At 44.8% G+C, this 25,076-nt stretch overlaps 1 protein-coding gene across 2 annotated transcripts; it reads right to left on the bottom strand.

The window, feature by feature from the left end:
• Positions 1-13,101: 13,101 nt before the first annotated feature.
• On the bottom strand, positions 13,102-24,736 carry UBLCP1 (ubiquitin like domain containing CTD phosphatase 1). Of its 2 annotated transcripts, none has more exons than XM_084215906.1 (11): positions 24,628-24,736; positions 22,204-22,397; positions 21,268-21,359; positions 20,773-20,858; positions 20,569-20,684; positions 19,397-19,495; positions 18,424-18,461; positions 16,310-16,408; positions 15,769-15,885; positions 15,440-15,567; positions 13,102-14,103 (listed from the first exon to the last, which is right to left on the bottom strand). In XM_084215906.1, exons 2-11 carry the CDS (start codon positions 22,355-22,357, stop codon positions 14,076-14,078), a joined length of 957 nt encoding a protein of 318 aa, XP_084072032.1. In that variant the 5' UTR covers positions 22,358-22,397; positions 24,628-24,736; the 3' UTR covers positions 13,102-14,075. The 2 variants fall into 2 exon arrangements, with proteins under 2 accessions (XP_084072032.1, XP_084072033.1); XM_084215907.1 differs by having other exon boundaries at positions 22,204-22,394; positions 24,628-24,705.
• Between the last annotated feature and the right edge of the window lie 340 nt (positions 24,737-25,076).

Below are 25,076 nucleotides of genomic sequence, written 5' to 3'. Positions count from 1 at the left end.
GTCCTCCCTGGACCGAGCAGCAGGAGCTGAGCCGCCCTCGGCCGCGGACACGGGAGCAGCCTGTCCTCCCTCTGCTGTCTCTGCTCAATAAAATAACACTCAGCACCATTCCTTGGCTGGATTCTTTCTTCCATAAGACCCAGAAAAACACTTTGATCCAGCCATGCTGGAGCTTGATGCGTGGCTTTGCTCTCCTGTGCTGTTGCATCACCTCCTCCGGGGAAGGAAGGTGATTCTCACGGCTCCATGGGCTGTGTCCTCCTGCCCCTACCAGCCCCAGCTCCTCTGTCCTCCTGCCCCTACCAGCCCCAGCTCCTCTGTCCTCCTGCCCCTACCAGCCACAACTCCTCTGTCCTCCTGCCCCTACCAGCCCCAGCTCCTCTGTCCCGTCCTGCCTGGCAAATTGGAGCCAAAATCTGCTCCTGCCCGACTCTGCCCATCCCAGGGGGTGGGTGACAGCAGCAGCCTCGGTTTCCTCCCCAGCCTCCATAGCCCTGTTCCTTCTCTCTCAGGGGTTATTGTGGGAGGGTGATGGGAGAGCTGATGAGCAGCGTGACTGCATATGCCTCATCTCCTTTGGAAAGCAGAGACAAGCGAGCTGAGGGTAGGGAATGTTGCTCCATTTAAGCCTGCACCCAGAAGATGGCAGGTGGAGGCTGGTTTCAGGCAGAAGCTGCAAGGCTCTTCTCCCCAAATCAGTATTTTCCCTTCTTTCCTCTTAGAGAACGCTTTGTCTTGAAAACTGTGAACTCACCAGTGTTACTTTCCTGCTGTCAAGTGGCTTCTCATGCTAATAAAATTATATTTAGAAGAGAGCCAGATTGTATAAATTGTCAATAATTTAAAAAAAAATATTCCCTGGAGCAGAAGAGCTGTGGGCTTACTTTCCCCTTCTCTAGGATAAATTCTCTCTGAATTATACACAGACCTTGATTTTCTAGGCACATGTTTGCATTTATTTACAATTTTTAATACACATAGGCTTCATTCCTTTCTTCACTTTTCACACTGCTGCCCTCTCTCTTCTTCACTCTGGCTGACAAATCCCTCTTTGTGCAAACACAAGAAAAGTAATTTTATGGTCTCTCCCCTTTCACTGTGCAAAACTCTCACAGGGAAATAAAATACTTGTGGCATCCTCTTGTTAAAACATTGGCAGTAGATCAATGGGACAGCAGCACCTTCATGTTAAACACTTAACTTTCAAAGGGAGCTTTAGATTTATCATGAGCCTCAGGGGTCAACATCTTTTGCAAGCACCTAAGTGCTGAGCACCTAAACCTCTGGACCTTGTTTGGACAGAGCTTGAGCATTTGCCTCTCCTGCCACAATCCCAGCTTTGAACTCAACTGGGGCACAATGCCTAAAAAGAGAGGCCTCAGCAAGGTGCTCAGCACACCTAATACCACCTTCTTCTCTGGTAATCCACATAACCCAATTCTGGGAAATGCTTTGTCATCTGGTAACTTCCCAGGCAGCCAGCCAGTGGCTGAGCTGCACAGGCAAAGCTTTGTGTTGGAGCTGTTTTGGAGCTTCTCTCAGACCAGCAGCCTTTGATCCTGATGTTTTCCCCATCCCAGCCTACTGGGTTCTTGCAAAATCTGCCACCTCTTCTTTGAAGCAGACCAACCCTCTCCATGGCCCAGCCTGGGCCCTTGTTTGCTTTTTGATTGAGATGTTGTGTTCCCAAACTCGACAGGACATGCAGAGCATGGGCAGGACTGAGGGGAGCAAGAGGCACAAGTGGTCCTGAAGAACACATTGGGAAAGTGAATTTCCTTACCAATCCTCCAGCTGGGAGCAGGGGGGCCTCCACCACTTCTCCTACCTTGTTATCCTGTGATGATCCTGTCACATTGTGAGGCACTGGATGGACCAGCACCATGTTCAGAGGACAAGAGCAAAAAGACCCCATTTTTAGGATGGAAAATGACATTTTAATGAGAGAAGGGCAATGGGGCATCTTTAAGCCTGAGATGGCAATCAGTGACTCCAAAATTCTCACAGCATATTGCCATATCTAATCCTTTTAAATCTGGAGGCTGAGATAACAAGGACAGATCACAAGAGAACAGAAACTGAAGAAGTTTACTGTTAAATAACCATCATTTACTTTGTTATTTCAGAGAAAATAGCAAATAAAACACCTCCATGCCTCACAGACCAACTACCATCTCCTCCACCTGCACCAGGGAAGTGGAGAGTGGGAGTAATCTGCTTTGAGGAAATGAATTCCCTCACTTGGGGACACTTCCCAAAGCGTTGTCCCCAGGTGAGGCCAAGAGAGGCAGAGCTCCAGCAAAATCCCCTTCAGCTGTGATCCCTCCTTCCAGCTGAGCAGGCTCACTGGGATGGAAGGGATGCTTTGCTGGTGCCAGGTGGGTTTTGAAAGCTGAATTCACCTTCCCAGTGGGGCTGATGGATCTCTGGGACAGAGCAGCACTGGCCAAAGCCTGAGCCCCCTCTGTATCTGGCTGCCTCCCCAGAAACACACACCAAAACAGAAATCAAGCCTTCAGCCACTGTTTTTCCTTGGTTTTCTTCTTACACCTTTGAAATTGTGTTGGGTTTGGGTTGTTTAGTTGGGGTGGTTTTTTTGTGTTTTTTGTTTTGGGTTTTTTTTGACAACTTTGGAAGGTGAGTGAGTCATGATACATTTGAGATTTCTCTTAGATAACATCCAAGACGAGCATCTTCGCAGCTCTTCCTCTCCTGGGAGGAAGGGGCAGAGGCTGGGGCAGAGCCACCCCTTGCAGTGGAACCAGGGCCAGGCTCTCCCCACACCTCACTCAGTCCCCACCAGCTGAAATACGACCAGAATGAATTCTGTGAGTGCTCACAGTGCAAGGGAGCCACTGCTCACAGCTGAGCACCCTCCCGTGCCCAGGCCATGCCCATGGCCAGGGGAAGGATGTCATTTCCCTCTCACCCCACTCTGCTGGTGCTGCAGCTGATCCTTTACTGTGTCCAGGCTCTTGGCCCATTTAACTTGGGAGCTCAACTCTGCTTCCTCCTCCTCCCCAGCACACGCACGTGGCACTGTCACAACTCAGTTGGATCCTTTGCCCTACTTTTTCCCTTGACATTCACAGTGTTTGACAAGGCTTTTGAAGCTGCCATGGGATGATCCAAGGGTGGTGGTGCTGCCTGCAGGGTTCCCACAGCCTGGCTGGGGAGGAAGCTCTGGACTTGGTTATCATTCCGGTTCACCCTCTTTTCCCAAAGAGGAGCAGGCTGGATCAGCTTGGAAAGGACTTTGGTCCAACCTCCTGCTCAGGGCAGGGTGAGTGCTGAGATCTTATCAGGCTGCTCAGGGCTTTACCAGCTGAGAGCCCTCAAAGGTGGATGTGCAACCTCCTTGGGCTGTCGGTGCCAGGATTTGGCTGTCACTCTGGAAAAGAATTTTTTTCCTTGTGTACCCAATTTCAACACCTTTTCTTTCAACTGTCTCCTCTTCAAACCACCACGAAGAGTCTGAATGCACCTGCTCAGGAACCTGCTTTTTTACTGGTCATTGCTGTTATATCCCCCTGAAATCTTCTTCTCACCAGGCTGAGTGACCTCACCTCCCTCTGCCTCCTCTCACTGAGCAAATGCTCCAGCCCTCAACTCTCTTGGTGGTTTTGCACTTCAGGTTTTTTTTTTTCTTATTTTGAGGCAGGGTTCAAAACTAAACAGTGGATGGGATCCTGAGCCCTGGAGACAGAGAGGAGGATTGTTCAGGGAGCAGGTGGGAGAGCTGCAGGAGAGTTTCAGGGCACGGAAAAGATCTGGATGGTGACATTTGCAGGGAGCAGCAGGAGGATGTCAGAGTGCATTGGGTCCCTCATGGATCAGAGAACAGCTGAGCCTGCCCTGGGGTGAAAGGCCAGCCAGATGTTGGGAATCAGCTCCCTCCATCCCTATCACAGCTGAAGGGCTTAAATAGGAGCCCAGGGGAGGGATTTGTCTGTTTGCATGGGCTACAGAGCCAAGAGAAGGTGAGGGGTTTGCTTGGTGGTGTGAGGGCTGGTGTTTGTTTCTTGGGAGCTGGTGGGGGTTTTGTGGGTTTGTTGCCTGCTTTTGTGGGTGGGTTTTTTGTGCGTTTTTCCCCTCCTGAAAAAACCAGTGTAGTTTAAGAGCTTTTTACAGGAGCAGCTGCAGTAATTGTGTGTGGTGCAGGTGTCCTATAAGGCAGCTCTAAAAATGCTGGAGAAGGCTTTGAAAATGTGGGAGACAAGGATTACCCCAATACAGACAGGAAGAATGGGGGAGGAATGAGGTTTTACCCCTACAGAAATGCAGGTGTCACAGGAAGAGCTGCTTGTCTCAAACCCCCAGATGAGGAGGTGCTTCGAGCACATCTTTGGCTTTGTCACTCACGGGGCAATGAGGGACAAAGACTTCCAGAGGAAGGTAATTTCCTCAGGATTCTGGAGACAGCAGGGCTTTGGCACAGCTTCAATCAGGAGTTGAAGGATGAGGTCAAAACTGAGCTTCTGCAGGGGCAGAGCGATGCCCTTCACCCTTTGAAGCTGAAATTGCTCAGTTAATTGTGAGTGAACAGAAATGCTGCTGCCATGGCAGGGGCTGGCTCTGACCCTTCTGCCCTTCCCAAGGAATGTTGTGCCTTTCCTTGGCAGGCTGATTTTGGGGACTCACCTGTGCTAAAGCCATCACTGCCTGGGAGCCGATGTAAACTCATCCTCGGCTTCCAGACGTGCCCTAAATCCTTATGCACAGTAACACCAGGCAGCGGGGGCTCCGATTTTGTCTGATTGTGGTGATGACCCATCAGAAAGGAGCCGGGGAGGCGCAGGAGGTGACCTGGCCCTGCTCTGTCCCCCAGGATGCGCCGTTCCCGGGCATTGGGCTCCCTCTGGTGACCGCCGGGAGCCGGGAACGGGCTCTGCTCCTGCGGGAGAGGAGCCCCAAAGCCCGACCTCCGGGAGAAGGTCAGCCCTGCGAGAATGAGAAAAATGAGCAAAACGCAATTTTAGGGGTCCTAGGGCTCTGCTGGGGCAGGATCCATCCCCGCCCATCACGAAGCTCAGAAACAGGGTGCAGTCCCCTTCACAGAAGGGGTAAAAGGGAATGAATTCCTTGGCCTGGGAATACTCATCCCCCCTCTTCCCACAGGGCATGGCTCACCTCTCCTGCAGACCCTGGAGGATGAAGTTTGGGGACAGAAAACCGCAGCTGGGGTGAGTTGGATTTGTATCTCTGATTCGGGGAATGCTTTTTGCTTACGCTGCCAGGTGCAAATGTTGAGGTTTAGCACCGGCGCTGGCACTCAGAGCATGGCACATTTTCTGCACTTTTCACTGAGCTCATCTGAGGCTTGGACTCAGCCTCTGGGAGGGATTTCCCCCCTGAGAAAGGAGACCCAGCCAGTGCCTGCTCCTGCATCTGCCAGCTGTGGGGCAGCGCAGCAGCAGCAGCATCCCTGCATCCCTGCATCCCGAGAGGTCCCAGGGCAGCTTCTGCTGCTGAGGCTGTGCTGCTGCTCGCTGCCGAGCCCCGGTGGCGTTCCCAGGTCCTGCCAGTCCCTTGGAAGGGTCCAGGCCCGGCGTGGGCAGGGTGCAGTACTGCCGGTGGACACTGGATGCTGCCACAGACCGGCTGCTTCCATCGGGTCCTCTCAGTGTAGTTCTGGCGCTGGGCTGTGATCCCTGAAATGTTGTTTTGGCTTTTTTTTTTTTATTTTTATTTTTTCCTGTAAAGCCCCAGCTCCTGGGTTATGGTGATTAGGTGAGACCTGAGCGTCTACCTCCTGAAATAAATCTATATTTCTATAAGTGTTTATATAGTTTAAGCTGAAATAGATATATATTTGTATAAGTGTTTGTCATTTAAGCTGAAATTGAACTATATATATATGTTTATATAGTTTAAGCTGAAATAGATATATATATTTCTATAACTGTTTTTATAGTTGAAGCTGAAATAGATCTGTATTTCTATAAGTGTTTATATAGTCAAAGCTGAAATTGATCTATATTTGTATAAGTGTTTATATAGTTTAAGCCCTTCTAATTTGAGGTCAAATTCCAATTCAAGAAGTAGGCTGAGAGAGCTGGGTGACAGAAAAGCAAACTTGTGTGAAAAACCAGCATGGTGTTGTATGGGAGGGAGCAAACCATTCCAAACCCCAGCCTGATCAGCCCGGGGACACGTCCTGCAAATGTTGCCCTGGATGCTCCAGGAGTTTAGCAGATGTCAGATATTAGGAGTCTCTGTGATCCTCCTTGCCAAGCTCAGATAAAAGCCCTTCTTTCTGCTTTCCCAGGGCTCTTCTCCTTCAGCTCCTCCAGCTGTGCCAGGTGTGCTGGTCAAACCCTCAGCTGTGACCAGCCAAACCTCACCTGCCCTCAGAAGCAGCTCCATGCTGCTGAGACAGGAGGGAGGACAAGGTGTAATTAGAGATGAGCCTCAGCCCCTGCCCTTAGCAGATGGTCCTTGGCTAATGGTGTTTTCTTGTGAGAATGAAGTGAAAAACACTTGAGCTTCCTGGCTGTGCCATGGCTTTGCTGCTTCTGGGTGCTGTCAAGGTGATGGAGACATGAGAGCCATGCTTTCCCCGTGGGGATTCGTGTTTAAAATGAGAGAATGTGCAGTGTAGGGACTGGTAGGGGTCAGTGGGAGGGTGTCTGGGCTAGGGGAGCAGCCTCATGGCAAAGCTGAGCTCTGGGGCAGTGGGAGGCTCTTTGTGCCCTTGGGGACACTGCTGACCCCAAAGGGGTTTCTTGAATTTTCTGTGTTGTGGGTTGGCCAAGGTGAGGGCACTCAGCACTGAGCCTGGGAATCAAAATGAGCAAAAACTTTCCTTGAGATCAGCCTGAGTGGTTCTGTAGCTGCAGCTTCTCAGCAGCAGTAGAAGGTCCCTGACAGCAGGTGCTGGGATGGAGCAGAGGTGTGGAGCTGGCTGTCCAGGGCACTCTGCTGGGGGACTTGGTGTGGCTGTGGAGCTCTCAGCCCAGCCAGGAGCTGGGGGGAGGCAGGGAGGCAGCACCTGCAGATTCCCCTTCAGCCTTGCCCTGTTGCTTTTGGGGCACATCTGCGCTGTCTGGGGAAATTCCTGCAGTTCCCATCTTCACTGTGGCTCAGGAGAGCAGCACTGGTGAATGTTTGGGTGAGCACCCCCCTGAGAGGTCCTTGCAGGGCTGCAGAGTGTGTGACAGTGGCAGCAGGAGCTCCCTGCCAGGTGGGATCAGGTCACTCCGTGCTGTCTCCTGCCCCTGTAAAGCTGTCACCTCCTAATTGCTTCTGGCAGCAGCTTTAGCTGAACAGCTCCTGGCTGGTTTCCTTCCAGACTTTACAACAGTCCCATGCCTGTCCTGAGGCTTCTGCTCACCCTTCTGGAAAGGCACTGCAGGAGAGGGGGTAAAATTCATCTGATTCTTGTGAGAGATGGGCCAGTGCTGGAAACTCTGCCCTTGAGTCTCCATCTGCCCTCCTTACTGCCTGAACAGTCTGAGCAGTCAGTAATTGTCGTTCCTGCTCTCTGGCTGGATTCGGGTTTCTTTGGAGAAAATACTGTGACTTCCTTTCCTTCCCCAGTTTCTGGAATTGTGCCCTGTACTTGACAGAGTCTGTAATTACCTGTGGTGCCTACATTTCCATTAAGGGATTTTATATGTTAATCTCACAAGATTTAGTGCTCATTTTGGGGTTTTCATCTTTCTGGCTGCCCATAACCTCTTGGTGTGAAGTGCTGGGTTCACTGCAGGGCCAGCAGAGATGCAGGCAGGCATTTCTCCCTAACTCACCCTTATCCCTGATCCCAGCACCAGCTGAGGCTCCTGGGCCAGCAGGGAGTTGTGGGGCTCTCAACACTCCTTTCCAAGCATTACAGGGCAATGAATATCTGCATCAGGGATCTCAGTTTAAATAGACACCAATTTTTGTGGCACCTCTCAGTTTAAAACCAGGCAAACTGTCATAAACTCGGTCAGGGATTGCTGGGCTGGGTGAAGGACAAGCTATGATAAACTCATTTGTCAGTGACAACAGTGTCATCTCAGCTCCATAAAACTGAATGTCATGTGATTTACTAGTTGCTGAACTAGATCTACCTAAATTTTTTGAAAGAGGAAATGCACATACAAACCACAATATTTTGATTCTGTTTAAAGAAGTCAGAAATTTCAATTATTTACCTGCTGTCTTCCAGCAGCAGCTACTCACTAAATCAAACCAAAATAGTCTAACAGCTTCTGAATGTGTTTATCACAGCTAATTTACTATTTGTGGGAGTGGAGATATTGCCTGGGTGTAATTACAAACCCTCTCTAATTGGAGTTCAGAATTTCTTTCAAGGGTTAGACACAAATAATTTAGGTTTTAATTCAGTACCATTTGTTATAGAAAAAGACTTTGCAACATACCTGTTCTGTCTAGTCACATCTGTAGGGGATTAATCAGATTTAAAAAAAAATCCCACATCACTTTATCATTTTCATCTCTGAGGCAGTTTAATACACTTAAGTTTTCCAAAAATGTGCTCATTTTGGTCCTGATTCAAGAAATATCCATCATTAGGACAGCAGAGGGACCCAAAAGTGCATCAGTTGCAGTTTAAGTGTCTGCTTGAAATTCTGCTCATGCTCCTCCACTAAACTGATGCAGCTTTCACTGCTCACAAATGTCACACACACCCCTGTATGTCATGAAATGTGAACTGAATATAGAAAACTGGAGAAACAATCGTAAGTTTTGCAAAACACAATTCTAGAGCCACCTCATCTTGCCCTAGGAACCAGGGTGTCTTGGGAAGTTTTACTAGAATTTGTTAAATTTACAACATTCTTACCGTGCCACCATTTGTTTTTTGAGTATGACCCAAACTGGGGGGAAAACACCTGAGGGATAAATTTGGGTGTTCACCAGTGGAGCTCTTGGCTTGGAGCTCATCAATCACTCCAGCCCCTGAGTCATTCCCATGCCACAGCACAGTGCCTGCCATGGAGCAGGAGCCCACTGGGCCAGTGAAACAGAGATTCAAAGACTCTACACACCCACACCAGGAAACTCTTAAGTGGTGAGGGGGAAAAAATCATAGAGCATTGGAAAAAACAAAGCTGGGAAGGAGGATTTTACCCACATTTTTACTGTAAGAACATGCTCAGAAGCAGAACTGTTGAACGAGCTCAGCACTGACACCCATTTTTTATCCATCTGTGACCATTTTCCTCCAATGTGAAACAATTTAAAGCAGTTTATTGACCAGGCTGTGAACCATCATTCATGCCCAGCTGTCTGGCCCTGCACTCTGTGCTCTGGGAGGAGCGTGACAGATCCAACTCAAAATCCAGGGGTTGATCTTGCAGCAAGCAGAACAGGCTGGAGATGAGAAGCCCAATCAGATCTGAAGGTTGAGAGAATTGACTCAGGAATTTATGGTAAACTCTGACTTCTTTGATGCCCTGGTCCTGAGTTTGACTTGCTTTCCTCTCAAGAGCAGCACAAATTGTGAAGAACAAGGCTGCTGCTGTTCAATACCAAACGCTTTAACACCAGAGGTATTTAGCACTAAAAATCTGATGCAATTTTAGTGTTTCAAAACACCAAGGTCAAAGACTTCTGGGGTGTTGCAGGGGGAGGAGGGGACATCACTCAGCAGCAGTGACTGTGCAGGCTCTGCTCCAGGTCACCCAGTCCCCTTCCATGCAGGAGCTGCAGCCAAACCTGGCCCCTGCTGTGATAAATGATAAAAGCTGCTCTTTTCTGATCCATAAACACCTTGACAAATGGTGGGGTGTGAGCAGAGTGGGTGTGCAATTCCAACCAGGCACTTAAAAGGAATAAAAAAACCAACAAAAACTTTCAGGGGGTGTTAATGGTGCCCTTTTTACTGTGCCCAGCAGCCCAGCCGTAGTGCTCTGAGCATTATGCAATTGGAGAACAATCTCCCTTTGACTTGTGTCCATTCTTAACAGAAAATGAATTGGTGGGAAAACCATTTGCCAGGAGAGACACAGAAATTAATGGTGTGGCATTGTATGTGACTGTGTGTGGCAAGGACACAGGCCAAGCTGGGCACAGACTCCTGAGAGCTAAATGAGCATCCAAGTGCTCAAAGCAGCATCAAAGGATCTCCAGAGATGAGCAATCCTCCTAAATAAGCATAAATAATGAAGCTCAGGGCTGTGTGAGGAAGCTCATCAGTATATAAATAGCTCATTTTGAAGTTCTCTGTTATAAAACACCATCAGAAAAGGGCTGATGCATGAATGAGATGGAGGCCTTGTGTGATTATCAGTGATCCAAAGGATAATGGGGGATGATAGAGATGGGCTGGGAAATACATGTCTAAAGTGGTGTGGTGCAGCAGATAAAACCAGGAGATTCAAACTTGGCATTGTGAGCCCTCAGAGCTGTTTTTCAGCATTTTTAGGAAAACCTGACCAGATCTGTTCACCTGCCATCACGAGGCAGTTCTTGTTGAATTTTGGGGCTGCATCCTCTAAAGCATGTCCTTGCTGGTGCAGAGCCCATTCAAAGCACAGATATCAGCACCAGTCCCTGCTAACAAGATATTGCCAATATTGCTCACACAGGAAAGTTGTAATGCCTGCAAGATGTCCCTTGTCTTCTCCAGGATAGGGCAGTATTTTTATCATCTACTGCTGTTATTCTCTTCCTCAGCATTTTCTTTTCACTGAAATTTTTCTCTGTGAATCCCCCTCAGCCAAAGCACTTCATCAGGCACCCTTTGCTGTGTGCAGCAGCTGGGAATATCCACCAGTACCTGCCACAACTGCTGTGGTGACAACAGTGAAATGTCCAAGGATTCTGTCTCTTCATCCAGCATTTCTTGTTTTAAGCAGCTTTAATGAATCAGGGAAACTGCGTGCTTTTCTTTACCCTCTGAAATAGTTTTTACCTGGCCTTTGTCTAATTGGGAGCAAGTATTCAGCGCTTCTCACATCAGCCTTAAACACATCTGAACAGACAGAGTGGAAAATTGTCTTAAACCCTTTGGCATCCACTTGCTGTCAGTTGAATGTCAAGTCAGGAATAAAAATTGGCAAGTAGCTGTAGATTTCACAGTCATGCAGCAGGATTTGTGGGGCTGAATTTGCAGTTCAGTGCCTGGCTTCAGTTGTCATTCCATGCACCTCCAGTGATGAGCATTCATGCCACAGTGAGCCATTGGAGTTGTCAGATATCCAGGGCTTACTGAAATAACTTCATTTTGAAATGGACTGTCTCTTCTGGTCTGAATAATCAGACAGAACAACATACAAAATGTTTGACATGTACTGGGAGCCTGAGACAGTCTCTGACACATGAAAATATTTGAAATAGTTCAGACTCCATTTAATGCTTCTCCAGAGTTTTGCAGAATGGTAAATTATGAGCTCTGTAATTAAGTTGTACGCTCCCTCTCCCTAATTATACTTTAATACTGTTTCTTTTAATAGAGATAGTGAAAGCCATTAATCAAATACTTCTCAGGCACCTCAATATCATCTAAAAGGAAAGTAAATGTTAGCAGGGAATAAACCTTTAAACTTTGCTGTCCACAGTTTTTTGGAAATACAAGTAGGTCAAAACTGCCTTCCCTATTGGAGAATCAAAAAATCAGCACAGGTGTTTTCCTCTGGATTAATGAGCAATAAATACATTGTTTTGGGGCTAAGCAGAAAACTACCCATTTATCCCTGCAGGTACTGTGGTATTGTCACAGCCACGCTGTAGGTATAGCCCAGAGCAGCCCTATGGTGCAGGCAGGAGCTGCTCTGTGTGACCCACTCCCACCTTCCTGAGCACCTCCAGGTCTTTTATTGCAGGCTATTAGCCCTTCCTATTCCCTTTAGTGCTATTCCCTTTAGCTTCTGCCTGTGGACTTTTCTATGAAGGCGCTGAACTTTTTTCTGAACCTGCTGATGCCTCCTGCCTCCACAAACAACCAAGGCAACAAAATCCAGATTTATTCCTGCTGCTTTTACCATTTTAACCCACTCTCCCATCAGTGCCCCCTGATTTTTGTAGTCCTTTGAACACCAGGCTTGTGCTTGTCTTATCCACAGCTTCACGATTTTAAAAATCTCAGCCAAGTAAATCCCAGCAGCATTTTTAGAAGATAACCACATCAAACTGCAAGACTTAGTCTCCAAACAGAAAATATAGTAAGGGAAATTATATTAGTCATAAAAGACATAACTTGTCAGCAAGAGCTCTGTGTTACCATCACTTTGAGATCACACTCGTATGTTCCAGCTCAGCTTATAAAATATTTGAAAAGGGGAGTGCTCATCACCTTCAGATCAGTGAATGTTCTCAAATTTTAGGACAAAACCCCCATGTCACTGGAATAAAATCAAGATTGATTTTTTAAAATTTCGTTGTATAAAGCAAAAGAAATGAGTATTGCTCATTCACTGTAACCTTCTGTTCGTAGGCCAACTTTGAGGAAAAAAATACAGGCACATGTTTCAATTCATTCCCTTGGTCTGGTTTTTTCTCTCTGCCCAGCACAAACTCCACAGCTGATTTAATTGCAACACCTTGACTTCTTCCACTGTTCAAAGTCAAAGTAATTCCAGTGCACCATACACCAATCCCACATTCCATGATCTCTGCTGCTGCAGCTTTTCCAGGAAAGGATGACTGTTGTAAGCTCAGGGATTCTCCCTGTGCTGTCTGTACAGGGGTCAGGATCAGAAATCAGCTCTAGGAGACAAACCTGCAGATCTTCACCCTCCACACTTACCTAAATCAGGTATGCATCAGGTTTCTGGTTTGCTCTGTCAAAGGCACCTGGGGTTGGCACTAAAGCACACAGAGCCCTGAACAAGGACCTGGATGTTTTCTGACAGGTCACTGAGCTGGAGCCTTGCGTGCTTGTCCCAGCAGCTCATCTGTGCCTGCTGTCCTGACAGCCTGACATGTGCTGTCAGGGCTCCTTTCCTGGCCAGCCTGGCGCTGCACCACGTCCCTAATCCACAGAGGCACAAACCAGGCTCTTACTCAACTCCTGAGGCAAACCCAGCGTCTCTGGAATCCAAACAAATCCTCCAATCCCCCCCTAAATTAATATTATTGATGGTTCCTCTGTTATGCAAGCTAAATACTGAAGGCAGCACAGGACACAAAGTATGAAAAAGGTATTTATTATTTACACAACTGCTATAGTTCCTTAAGAACAATATATACCATTTTTTATTTGAAAGGGTCAGTCTTCTTTCAAATCCATGAACTGCATAATGCACAAGTGTTGGAAATGCCAAACAGCAGTCACATCACACTTCTATAGTGCAGGCATAAGCAGCGCAAGTAAATGATATTGTAAGAACAGTATGGCTGAATATTGTATTTAAACACAGTGTTTGCACTTTGACAAGATTTAGCTAGAAGAGAACAAGGGTTTTGTTCATGCTTTGTTAGGAATGTGACTTTCCCATCTGGGGTTTAAACCCTTTATCTGAGATATGGGGATTTTTCAGGCAGACTGCTTTTCACTGATCAAATAACAGTGGGTTTCTCTCCCTTAAATTTCAATCTTTTGTTTTCCAGTAAACACTGCTTTATAGTACAAGTTCACACACTGGGGTAAACTGGCCACAGAGGTGGTACTTTCCCATCTTACTGTCTTGCACAGAGAAACACTGACATACTAATACATACCAAAATTAGACAACTTGTAATTTATAGACTTAAATACTGGAACGGGAGAGGGAGACTGTTTCTAAAGATGGAGGGAATAGAGGACTTATACAATTAATACACAGCCAAGGTTGGCTTTTTAATCAACATTTTTGGTCTAAATATTTTTTTTTTCTAGTCTCAGAATGGTTTTGGTCTTTGATGGTTATGGTTATACTTCAGCAGCAAAGGAGAGGAAAGTATTTTGAGAAGTAACACCAGAACTGAATGCAAGAAAAAGCAACTGACTTGTTTCTCCCACTTTGAGCTTATTGCTGTGATCTTTTAAAAAACCCACAACCAACCAGCTGGAAGACCAAGTTTAGCAGTCGTTCTGGCATTGGGTCCAGTGTCCAGCACTATTATACTCTAGCACAAAAGCAAGGAAAAGTCCAATGATCTTAGTGATGTTCCCTTCAATTCAGTGCCACACAGTTTTATTAGTGTTATTGTCCTTGCTTCTTTGAAAGATACCTGAAAGAAACAAAAGTAGAGTTTTTCACCAAGTTAGAGGTGGCCACAAACATACCTGAGATCTTAAGATCAAAGTATGACTCTGCTTTCTTTTCTCACCAACAATCCTCCTACTGATAACCAAAAATTAGAAATGCAATTGATATCACTTAAGATTTTTATTTAATTTCAACATCTGTCAGTTCCATGAAAGGTTATCTTGCGGTAATTCAAAGTCATGTTTTAGTTAGATTCTATCAGGCTTTTTAAACAAAAGAGAGGAAGGAAATGGAAACCTGTTTCATTCCAAGAGGATGGAAAATTACATCAGTTGGAGAAGTGGCTTTTATATCCTTTAAGATGAAAAGGCCCATTAGTAATGGCACTCCTTCAAATAAATTCAGGACTTTAATGAACTGATGCAGCATGACCTGAAAAGAACAGCCCTCCAGCAGCTTCTCTGGAGAAGCTGAGTGACTCTGAACTGCTTTCTGTATTCTGATCTCACAGCTCTCTTGGCACCAGAGCTGGAGCAATCTGCCTGTGTGGTGTGAGAAAGGCTTTGCAAATACTCTAGGAGAAAGAATCCAACCAATTTCACTGACAGGGTGAAATATCCAGTGAATTTCACTGCTTTTACGTTTAACATTTCACTTTCTGTTCTATTCAGAAAAGAAAAATTGTATCAAGCCTGTAAGGCTCCATTTTTTAAACACCAAAGGAGTGGTTTTCCAATAGTTTTTCTTCACATGCATTGAAGCTTCTGGCTATTGCATAAAACCAAGAATAATTTTGCTTAAGCTCTTCAATTGATCATTTTCTAGCAAGAATTAGGATGCTAACTGGTGCCCTGAGCACTTGGAAAACTCTTTGTTTGTAAGACAGTAACTTGGAGCTGATGAATACTGCAATACCACCCAACCTGGATGTGCCTAGGAACTACACTAACACAACAAAGCTTTCAAGGAACTTCTAGAAAAGTTGCCTTAAAACAAAGGATTTGGGATCTGAACCCACAGTCTAACTCTGCTGGGGTGGAAAGAAAGAGGTTTCCAAGGACCACATTCCTTCCAAATTCTTTTCCTTTTAGGATGCATAATTGCATAATTGGCAGTGCTGAATACTGGAGAAGTAGGAAAACACAGATGCATTCTGTCAAAATCTTATCATTTTAGGGAAGCTGTCCCAACACTACAGCCCTATTAAAATTCTCTTCAAACTAAAGAACCTTTATGACTGTAAGTTCTAAAGTTATGAAGTTCATCAGTTCCGTTGTTTCTGGTCTTTGTAGAGATAACCTCAAGCAAAACACTGAGGTCAGGGACAGAAGGAAGCAGAATTTTGCCTTTTTTCTTACCTTTCCCAATGTTTGTGATTCAGCTCCAAAAAGTCATCTAATTTTGCTATTTCTTTGAGGTATTGGGTGAGCTTTAGAAGCTCCTTGTCTTTATCCCGATTTAAGTGTGCTTTCATAAAAGGCCTTATCTACAGAAAAGAGAGAAACTGGGTATAACCATTTGCTCACAGAAAGAAAAAATGCTTCAGATTCTCTATCATTTACCATCTGACTAAAATATATCTTCAGTATTATGACAAGTTACAATGTTTCACAGGTAAGAGGAAAAAAAACCTTTCTTGAAGTATCAAGAAAAAGTAGCAGTAAAAGAAAATTCCAGTTTCCATTACCTTGAGTCCATTCTGTGGGTTCATCAGGAAGTTTCGGCCAATATCATCAAACATAATAGTATTTTTTTTGCTGTAATATTCTGAAAACTTTCCCCAGATAACACCAAGAGGCTTCACCTGCAAACACAACAAAAGAGAAGGCATTTGAGGTAAATCAGATCATGTGCAGGAGGATGAAAATGCCATCTATAGGAACCTGAGTTTTAACTTGAATGAACATTTGTATTCTTTTGCTTTACCATTAGCAGGGAGTTTGGCTTTAACAAAGGAAAATGTGAAATAATATAACATAAATACCCTCCACTGAGGAAAACCTTTCTGTTGGTGCAACAGCTGTTTGATTTGAAAGCTGTGACATCTAAAGAATCCCTTCAAAATATTAATAGAGGCTTCCAGTGGAAAAAAAATCTGTGGTTCCAAGATTCTTGCAGTTTTATTGCATGAAAAATCCTGAACAACTTTTTTTGTTGAGTATTTTAAAGGAGTGTGATAAAATGCCAGCTGAATGTAGAAAAAGGTTGGGATAAAAATTGGTACTTACATCTATTAGTCCTCTCCGAGGAGTGTGCACTGTTATCATGGCAGCACTGTCCAGCATGAAAGTGATCTTGTAGTTTGCATTGGTACTCACCCCAAGCTCCTGCATCACAAAGATTTATGATTAAAGCTTCTGATTATGACAGTTTTACTGCTCAACAGCTGGAACCACAATAATAGTACATTGTTTGTCACGGGGTGAGCTGTGGAGGTTTACCAGAGACACACTAAAAATAGATACCTGGGGAAATTTGCATTTGTTACATAATGAGGATCATAAAAGTGCACACAGGGATTTATTTTTAGTGTTTAATATAAGGAACTTAACAGCTGATGCTGGCAGAAAATCAAAGCAACTTTGCAGAGAAGGTTTTGCTCATACCTTCATGCACAACCTCTCACAAGTTCTCCACACCTCAACGTAACTTTACAGCAATTGTGTTCTGGCTGCTTTTTGTCCCTCTCAGTGATTTGCACAAATCACAGCCTAATCCAAGATGGAATACCCAGGAACATCTCACTGTCACTGTTCTCTCCTGCATATGTCCAAGATAACCAGTGTTAGTGGCACTTTTAAGATTTGGTAACTTCTGAAATACTCTAAGTACAACAACCTTTTTAGAAATAAAAAACTTAAGACTGGATGAGGGAACATCATTTCCATTTCAAATCCTTTCCAAAGCTGAAAAGTACCAGTAAAATCTGCTGACATGGTACAACACAGATATTGCTGACAATTTCTGGTGTGTGAAACAGCAGCAATATGCAAACCTGTGTAACAGGGAGGAAATACCCACTGCAGCAGCTCGCCTGCAACTATCCAGGCACACTTACCTGATTTGCTTTTATTTAAAAATGCAGTCTTGCAAATGAAATGCTCTACCTACCTGGGTCAGTATCCTGTTACACTGACAGAACCAGCTGTTCTAGAATGTTTGAATTTCAGGCATAAAAGGGTGGTAACTGAGAGATTAAATTTGCTTGTCTGATACTTTCTTTTAAATGCTGTTCCTGCTTTGTACTTTAAACCAGAAACTTTAATGCCACCTATTGCTGGAATCACAGTTCCCTGACCAAAAGGGAAACTCTGGCAGGGAAGCACCGCTGGTGCCATCGGTTTAAGGAGAAACAGAAAGTGGCATCTAGCGGCAGGAATCTCAATGGATCAGGGTCCAGGAGAAGGGTTGGAAAAGCAACCTGGAAATGCAGAAAGGTGACCAGTGCAGGGGAAAGAACCCAGTTTTGAACAATGGTTTTTCACAAGACTGAGTCCTGGCACTACTGTGACAACACAGTATAAATATGTGACACAAGAACCCAATGTCTGCAAGGCTCAGCACTGATTTTACTTGCACTAACTCCACTTCATAGTTCTGACTAAAGATTCTCATTTCTAAGAGGCATTTTTGTTTAGAAAAAATAGTGGCAATTAATTATTTTGAGGAAGAGTGGAAAAATGTGTTTTGCTCTGTGAAAGCCTGAAAAAATAGTGCAAAAACCCCTAACCCACCAACCAAACACACAGCAATTCTTAGTAAGCTCATTAGATTTACAGCTAAGCCTGACTGTAAATATGTTTACCATGAGGTCAGCTGTTCAAAACTGGCTTCCTGCCTGATTCCAGTAGGGAAGAAACCAGAAAGTGAAAGAGTTCTTATGGGATGTTTAATAAGGCAGAGGAAGCAACAGAATCCCCAGCTGTAAGAGGTAAAGATAAACATGAGAAGAGTTTCCTCTTGATAACCTACTCCAGCATGTCACATCTGTCTGTTCCTTTAAAAAAATCACATTTAAAGACTGGAGCTCTATAATTAGAGGTAAGATGGAAGCACCTGTGCAGGGCTGCGTGACGAATCCACGTTTCAGCAAGTACTGACTTGTGTTTAGTTCTGCTAAATTTAACACCTACTGCTGATAGTTTGTGTGGGATTCTAAAATTAGATTTAATCTAGTTTTGTGATAAAGATAATTTCAAGTGACTATGGAAATTGAAACAACTCAGGTTATGATTCATACAACCTCCCGTTTCTAACCTGCTCTACAATGCTGAGCATAAGCACAACTGCATGAAGGGTTACCCAGACCAGAAACAAATCACATGTTTTCAGAGCAACTCACTTTCATTTTGGCTTCAATCCATTTCATATTAGTAGCAGCTGAAACAAAAAGGAGAAAACAGAAAGAATACTTTATCAAAATAAGTCATTGGCAAACAAAAAAAAGAAATAAGCTAAGAACTTGTTCACTTAATATGGCAAATTTTTACACAAAATTTAATTTTAGAAAGATCCACTTTTAGGGCCTCAAAGAAAGTCTTTTATCAGGGAAGTCTATTTTTGTTTGGAAAAGCTTACTTTCAAATGGACAACTAGATGAAGCACTGCAAATATTTAAACCATTTTCTACATCAGCTGTTACTGAACCACAGCCTGTAAGACCATGGATACACCTGGCTTGAGGAACTTCACTGCCTGTGCAGGATTTCCTCCTGGAAGCAATGATAGGAATACATAAAAGCTGGAAAGGACAAAGTGTCAAGCTGCCTGCTGATCTAAGAATATGGAAAAACATTGTTCAAGACAATGGAAATGGAATTTCGTAACACAATTTTAATATGGTTTGAATCCTGCACAGGCTAAAGTCTGTTCTCCAGCTGTTGGACAGGAATTGAACTAGAATGCAAAGGCAAAGAATCAAGCAACCACCCCTGCAGACAGGAGAGTTTGGGTCATTTGGCAGTTCACTATGTGTTGTCTGCATTGAGATTATTGGTAAAATCACTATCAAGCAGTGTTCTAAGGTTGATTATACAGTTCTGTTTCTTTGTACAAAGCAACAGTCAGTAAAGTGCTGCTGGGCTTTATCCTGTGACTAGACCCATTCTTGTGAGCAGTATGTGGGGCTTTCTCACATAAGAATTGGTATTTTTCTAAAGTATCTCTAATAGTTGTGCAAATTACAGCCAAACGTTTCTGTATCATTTTAGATCTTGTGACTCACACTAGAAAGCAATACAAAAACCTCCCACCTGGAGTCTCTGCTCTGGATGACAATTTACAATAAATTCTTAGGCATAGAGTATAATACTTACACCAAATTACAATATCATAGTCCTCATATGCAGAAGTCAGGAATTCATGAAGGTATGGCCTCATCAGCTCTACCCCAGTTTCAGCACATGACCTGTGGTCTAAACAGAATAAAAGAGATAAGCAAATCAGTATTAAAGTATTACTTATTAAAGTCCAGTCTGATTTTCCTTTCTATCCAGAGACTCAAAGAGTTTCATGAGGGGAGCACTGAAGCACTTTAAGGTAATGAATGATTTGATATCAAACTCCCATTCCCATTTAAAGGTGGGAAGACAAAGCAGAGGGAGTATTTATCTGTTGGTCTCACTGCTACTTGAGGGCTTAGCAAAAATTAAATGAAGATATCTCTGAGTATGAATATCTTTGAAGAGTCAGGGAAAATCATCTGTGCACTTAGCAAATCAGTAACTGGCCAGATATGAAACAGATTCCTTCAAACCTAGTCCAGTTAATTGTGTGAACATATATCAAGCTCATTTCAGAGATGCAAATATCCCTGCTCCAATTCCAAAACTGCTGCAAAATCTGCCAGCAGAAAACCTCTCCATAAAAAGTTCAAACTTGGAAATACATTGAATTTTGATGTCAGATTGGAAACAAATGTCATCAAAAAGGAAAGTTAAGGAAAGGTATAAGGGAAGGCATTATTTACTGCTCACATTCATGCTGCCATGGCACACCTACAAACCAGAAAGTGAAGTCAGAAGGAAAAATCTGGCTTTCAAAAAAAACCAGCTTGACAGAATTTTCAAGTAAAACGTGTTTTTGTGAATGTTTAGTAATGACAGGTAAATATAACTTGAAGCTGTTCTCTCACCCCCCCTCCACCACAAAGTAGAGTCAATCAGGTACAGAATGGGATCATTATTTTACAGTATCTTGCCAAGCTACTGTGATGGTCAAGATACAAGTTATCAAAGGAAAAACTATCAGGACAGCAGACTAAATTGCTGCTTTTTTATGGGTTTTTTTGCAGCAATTAAATAGCTGCTGCACTAAAATCAACAACATGCAATGTTTTAAAATGCTTTTCAAAATGTGAGCAGAAGACCACAAAATCATACAGAGCAGAAGTTACGTTGTACAACACAGCAAAGCAAAAATCGAGAGACCTGATCTGGCAAATAAGTTGGGCTCTTAAAAAAAAAACATAAATTGTATAAAAACTCACCAAATAGTGTATAATCAACATCTAGCACCAGCAGCTTTTTTCCTTCTCTAGGAGGATTCAGAATTTCCACTTTGTATTCTTTAACTCTACGGGAAATTTTTAGTAGATTTTCTTCCCTGATGTAACAGTGCAAAAAGTTACAGTTAATTAAAATGTATACTCTACAGTCAATAACAAACTGTTTTAACAGCTTGAGCTCCTAACCTATTTTCTACTTCCACAACTTCCTCTTCAATATCAAAGTCATTGACCACATCATCATTATCTGGAGGTGGCCCAAGGACATCTTCCTAGAGGAATAAAAATAATAAAAAATAACAAGGATCAGAGAGAGAAAATAACAATGAATATCAAGTTTCTGTTACTGCACATTGCAGGGCAGGAATACTATTTAACCAAAATGGTTTCACCTTACTTGTGGAAAGAATTACTAAAGTATATTGATGATTGTTCAGATTTAAAAAGTCAGTATCACAAGAACAGGTTTGTGCTTCAAGTGCAGAACGCCACAGGAGTTTCATGAGTACACTGCTCTGAGAGTTCTGCAGCAAAGTTTACTTTACATTAAAAATGCCAACAGAAATCTATTATACTATCATTTTTTTAAATGATGACTGGAATAGTCAAAATTTAAAATCACAGTTAGGAGACACAAAGCATTTTATCCTGTTTAAGCTAATAAATAAGCAAATTATTTACCAAACTCTCTTCACGAGTGCCCATCATCATTATCTTAGTATTTGGTTTCAACTTGAGGGCTCCAAGCTTAACATCATCATCTGCAGGTTTGCCTGTAATGTAGATTATTTTTTCTTAATTGAGGTAGAGATTTTAGAAAAATGTCAATACATTCAATGTGTAATTGAAATAAGCTCCCTGTAAAATAGCAGCTATGCCAAACTGTGTTGTCATAATCTTCCACATACAGTGTCTTGGTTTTGTCTGGGATTGAGTTGATTTTCTTCTTGGTAGCTGGTGCAGTGCTGTGTTTTGGATTTAGTACAAGAATAATGTTGATGGCACACCAATGGTTTAGTTGGTGCCAAGCAGTGCTTGCTCTAAATCAAGGACTTTTCAGTTTCCTGTGCTCTGACAGTGAGCAGGTGCACAAGGAGCTGGGGGAACTGGGCAAAGGGATATTCCACAGCACAGAACCTCATGCCCAGAGTATGATCAGGGGGGAATTGGCTGGGAGACACTGACTGCTGCTCAGGGACTGGATGGGCATTGGTCAGTGGGTGGTGAGCAACTGCATTGTGGCACTGGTTTCTTTTGGGTTTTATGCCTCTCTCTCCTCTTTTCATTACTATTATTATAATAATTAGTATTATATAATATTTTATTATCTTTCAGTCACTGAACTCTTCTTATCTCAACCCATGAGTTTTACTTTTTTCCCCGCAGTTTTCCTCTCCCCTAAGACAGGGCAGCGTGAACCAGTAAAAAATCACCAGATAGATGTAGTAATGATTAACAATATCCAGTGATGTAGCAAGTGTCTGCATTCCTGTTCATTGCAGAGCTACAACTGGGAAGTGGATGTTCTGTTAGTGCACACATCCCGCCTAGGATTAGGGGATGTTTGTCCTTAAACACTCAGGCACATCCCCAAGAGCAGTAAATAAGGAGAGTTACCCTTCATTTTAAGCCCAAGCAGTTTCTGACGCTCTGGTAACACTCCAGTGAGGCCCTTCAGAGACTGTTTCAGGTCCAACACCGTGTCTTCTTCTGACAGAGAGGTTATCGTGTACTCCTGTCCACCCCATTTTATTATGAGAGAGAGAGACATCCTTGAAGCATATGTTCAGTGTTACTGTCTGAAAAATCTGCTGCAGGAGGGAAACACAAAGATCATGTAAGAAAGAAAGAGGAGAACTATTCTTTCCAGAAGACAAACCACAACATCTACTGAAAGCATTCTTGATTCTTTATTATATTGGACATCAAAGAGCTGTTTGTTTCGCTTGAGCAGATGATAAATGTGTTGAAACAAAAGGAGAAAGAACAGTATTAAAACTGGGGCTCTGAGTTGCACTTTGATGTTTTTAGCAATGTCACATTCACATCTGCTGGGTGTTCTGTGCAGGTACAGCCTGTGCACTGCACACTCCAGCAGAGCACTGCAGCACCACAAAAGCCATTGCAAAGCTCAGAAATGTCCTCTGCAACACTTATGCAACCAAACCAGCCATGGGTGCCTTTACAGATGTAATAACACAACAGCAAATATGAAATCCCTAGCATATATAAACCCATAAAAATAGTTCTGAGCCCAACAGTCCATTTTTGGCACTGGATTTCTGTAATCCCTTCCACTGTGCAATACCTGCAGTAATGCACACCCCAGGTTACATCTCACTGTAGCAATATCAAAGCAGGAATTTGAAAACAAAGCCAAAACACACACCCACACAATGCAATTACACCCAGAGAACTGCACTTTCATTGCAGTGCTGACAAAATAACCATAATTATACTATCTTTAATTTACATGGCATTGTTTAAACAAATTGTATTTAACAGTTTAGTCCTGCATTAAACACAGCAGAAAAACACGATTTTTAGCTTAATACAAAAGGAAGAACATGCTTTTTCTGTGTTAGGGTTTAGAAATAGAATCAAGGAGACGGGTATGAAACAGACAGGAGATGCAGAGAAGGCCTCTGCAAAACTGATGGTGAAATTGTCCTCAAATGACTGATATTCAAAAAGAGAGCAGATCTGTGAAAAATCTAGGGTTATCAACCTTCAAGAGGTGCAGGTCTGGCAATTCTAAAAAATCCCTGAAGCCAAAACTCTGATCATTCTTCCTCTCTGACTTTGCATTCTCAGAGATTACCCACGCTCAGAAAAAGTCTTTCTCTTTACACAGTAAAGGCTATGGGGAACAAACCTGTAATTGCTCAGGCACAGCCACCAAGCTCAGACCAGATGGGAATTGTCTAGGTACAACCTCCCTGCTAAGGACACTTCAGACCTCCCCTCCACACTACTGCCTCTAAGAGCCCTGAAAACAAATTGAAGAGGAAAACTTCTATCACTGGGAAATTAATTAATTTTTTTTCCCAAAAATTGTCATTTCACCTGGTATGACATGGTGAAAAAGACTCATGAAAAAGAGATCTTAGAAGCACTAAGAAATTCTTCTGAGGCTAAGGCTGTGTGGTGTCGATACACAGTGTCATTATCCTGAATTATTCCTATCCATAATCCTTGGACTAAGTCAGAATGGAGAGTTTATTGTCTATTTCCTTACCTGTACCATACAGCTCAAATCATTCTGCAAGGACATACATGCACAGGGCAAGAATGGTAAGAAAATTTCTGCAGTCTCTGTCCAGCGCTAAACTGAAAAGATCATCCCTCCAAAGCTGAGCACCTGACCAACCCTCAATCCTTACAGATCTATAGCTCTGTCATGACAAATGCTATACGAAACAAGTCTATAGGATCTATAGCACTCGGGTCTGAACCAAGGAAAATGGGAAAACTATTTGGGAGCACAAAAAGACACAGGGATTTCCAAGGGCTCCACCACCGGGGCTGGGTGCTGCGCAGAACTGAAGCTAATACAGCTTCCTTTGGTTAATTTCATCTTCAAAGTTTTTACAAGACCCTCGGACCACCAAGAGCCAACGGGCTGGAAAGCCACGGGTCAGAGAAGGCATTCCAGTTCTGCTGTTGAATTGCAGCACCACACCACTTTCCCGGGACTATTCCACATCTCTGAGCTCCGCTAAGCAACATAAACCCGAACCCCCTAAAGCCCCCCAAGAGCGCTCGGGGCCGCCCTTCCCACAGCGCCGCGACAGGTGTGGGACGGGGATCGGGGCCGGCAGCTGCTCGGTGGCAGCGGGGCTCTCCTGCCCCGCCGAGACTGCCCCGGCAGCGGCGCGGCCCGGCCGGGAGCGCCCGCTCGGGGCTGCGGCGGCCGCGGAGCCGCTCCCGCCCGGCGGGGGCACCGGCCCGGCCGCGACACCCGCCCGCCCGCGGCCCCCCGGCCCGGCCCGGCCTCCCCCCGGCCCGGCCCGGCCTCCCCCCGGCCCCCGCCGCACCCACCGGGCTGTGCGGGGCCGCCGATCCGCCCCCGCCCTGGCAGCGCGGAGCGGGCGCTCACCCCGGCTGCGGGACCGGCTCCGTCCCGGCTCCGCCGCGCAGGAAGCGGAACTGGCGCGCGGCGGAAGCGGGAGGCGCCCGGATGTGCGCGGGGCCGGCCCGGGGGAACCGCCGGCCCCGAGCGGGGCCCGGGCAGCGCCGGGCAGGGCGGGCGGTGCTGCGGGTCGGGCCCCGGGCCGGGGAGCAGGAGCTCCGCGGGGCTGCTCCGGCGGGCTCCCGCAGCAGACCGGCTGGGAACGCCGCGGCACCGCGGAGCCCTCGGCGCCGGCCTGAGGCCGAGCTGCGCCGCCGCCCCGGGGGGGCCGGAGAGGCGACTAGCACGGGCAGCTGCTGGCATGCGTGTGTCTTACACTGCCGGCTGTGAAAGGAGTTTATTGTCTGTTTCCTTTTGT

This window comes from Fringilla coelebs, assembly GCF_963513975.1.
Source record: "Fringilla coelebs genome assembly, chromosome: 15".
In the NCBI taxonomy this organism is placed as follows: domain Eukaryota; kingdom Metazoa; phylum Chordata; class Aves; order Passeriformes; family Fringillidae; genus Fringilla; species Fringilla coelebs.
The sequence above is the reverse complement of the archived record's forward strand: the minus strand, read 5'-3'. Positions and strand labels throughout refer to the sequence as shown.

Coding starts and splice junctions, on each gene's coding strand:
- UBLCP1 (XM_084215906.1), bottom strand. CDS start 22,357: ATGTCTCTCTCTCTCATAATAAAATGGGGTGGACAGGAGTACACGATA. Junction 16,409..18,423: donor GGATTGAAGCCAAAATGAAA/GTGAGTTGCTCT, acceptor TTTGTGATGCAG/GAGCTTGGGGTGAGTACCAA. Junction 14,104..15,439: donor AATCACAAACATTGGGAAAG/GTAAGAAAAAAG, acceptor TGTTTCTTTCAG/GTATCTTTCAAAGAAGCAAG.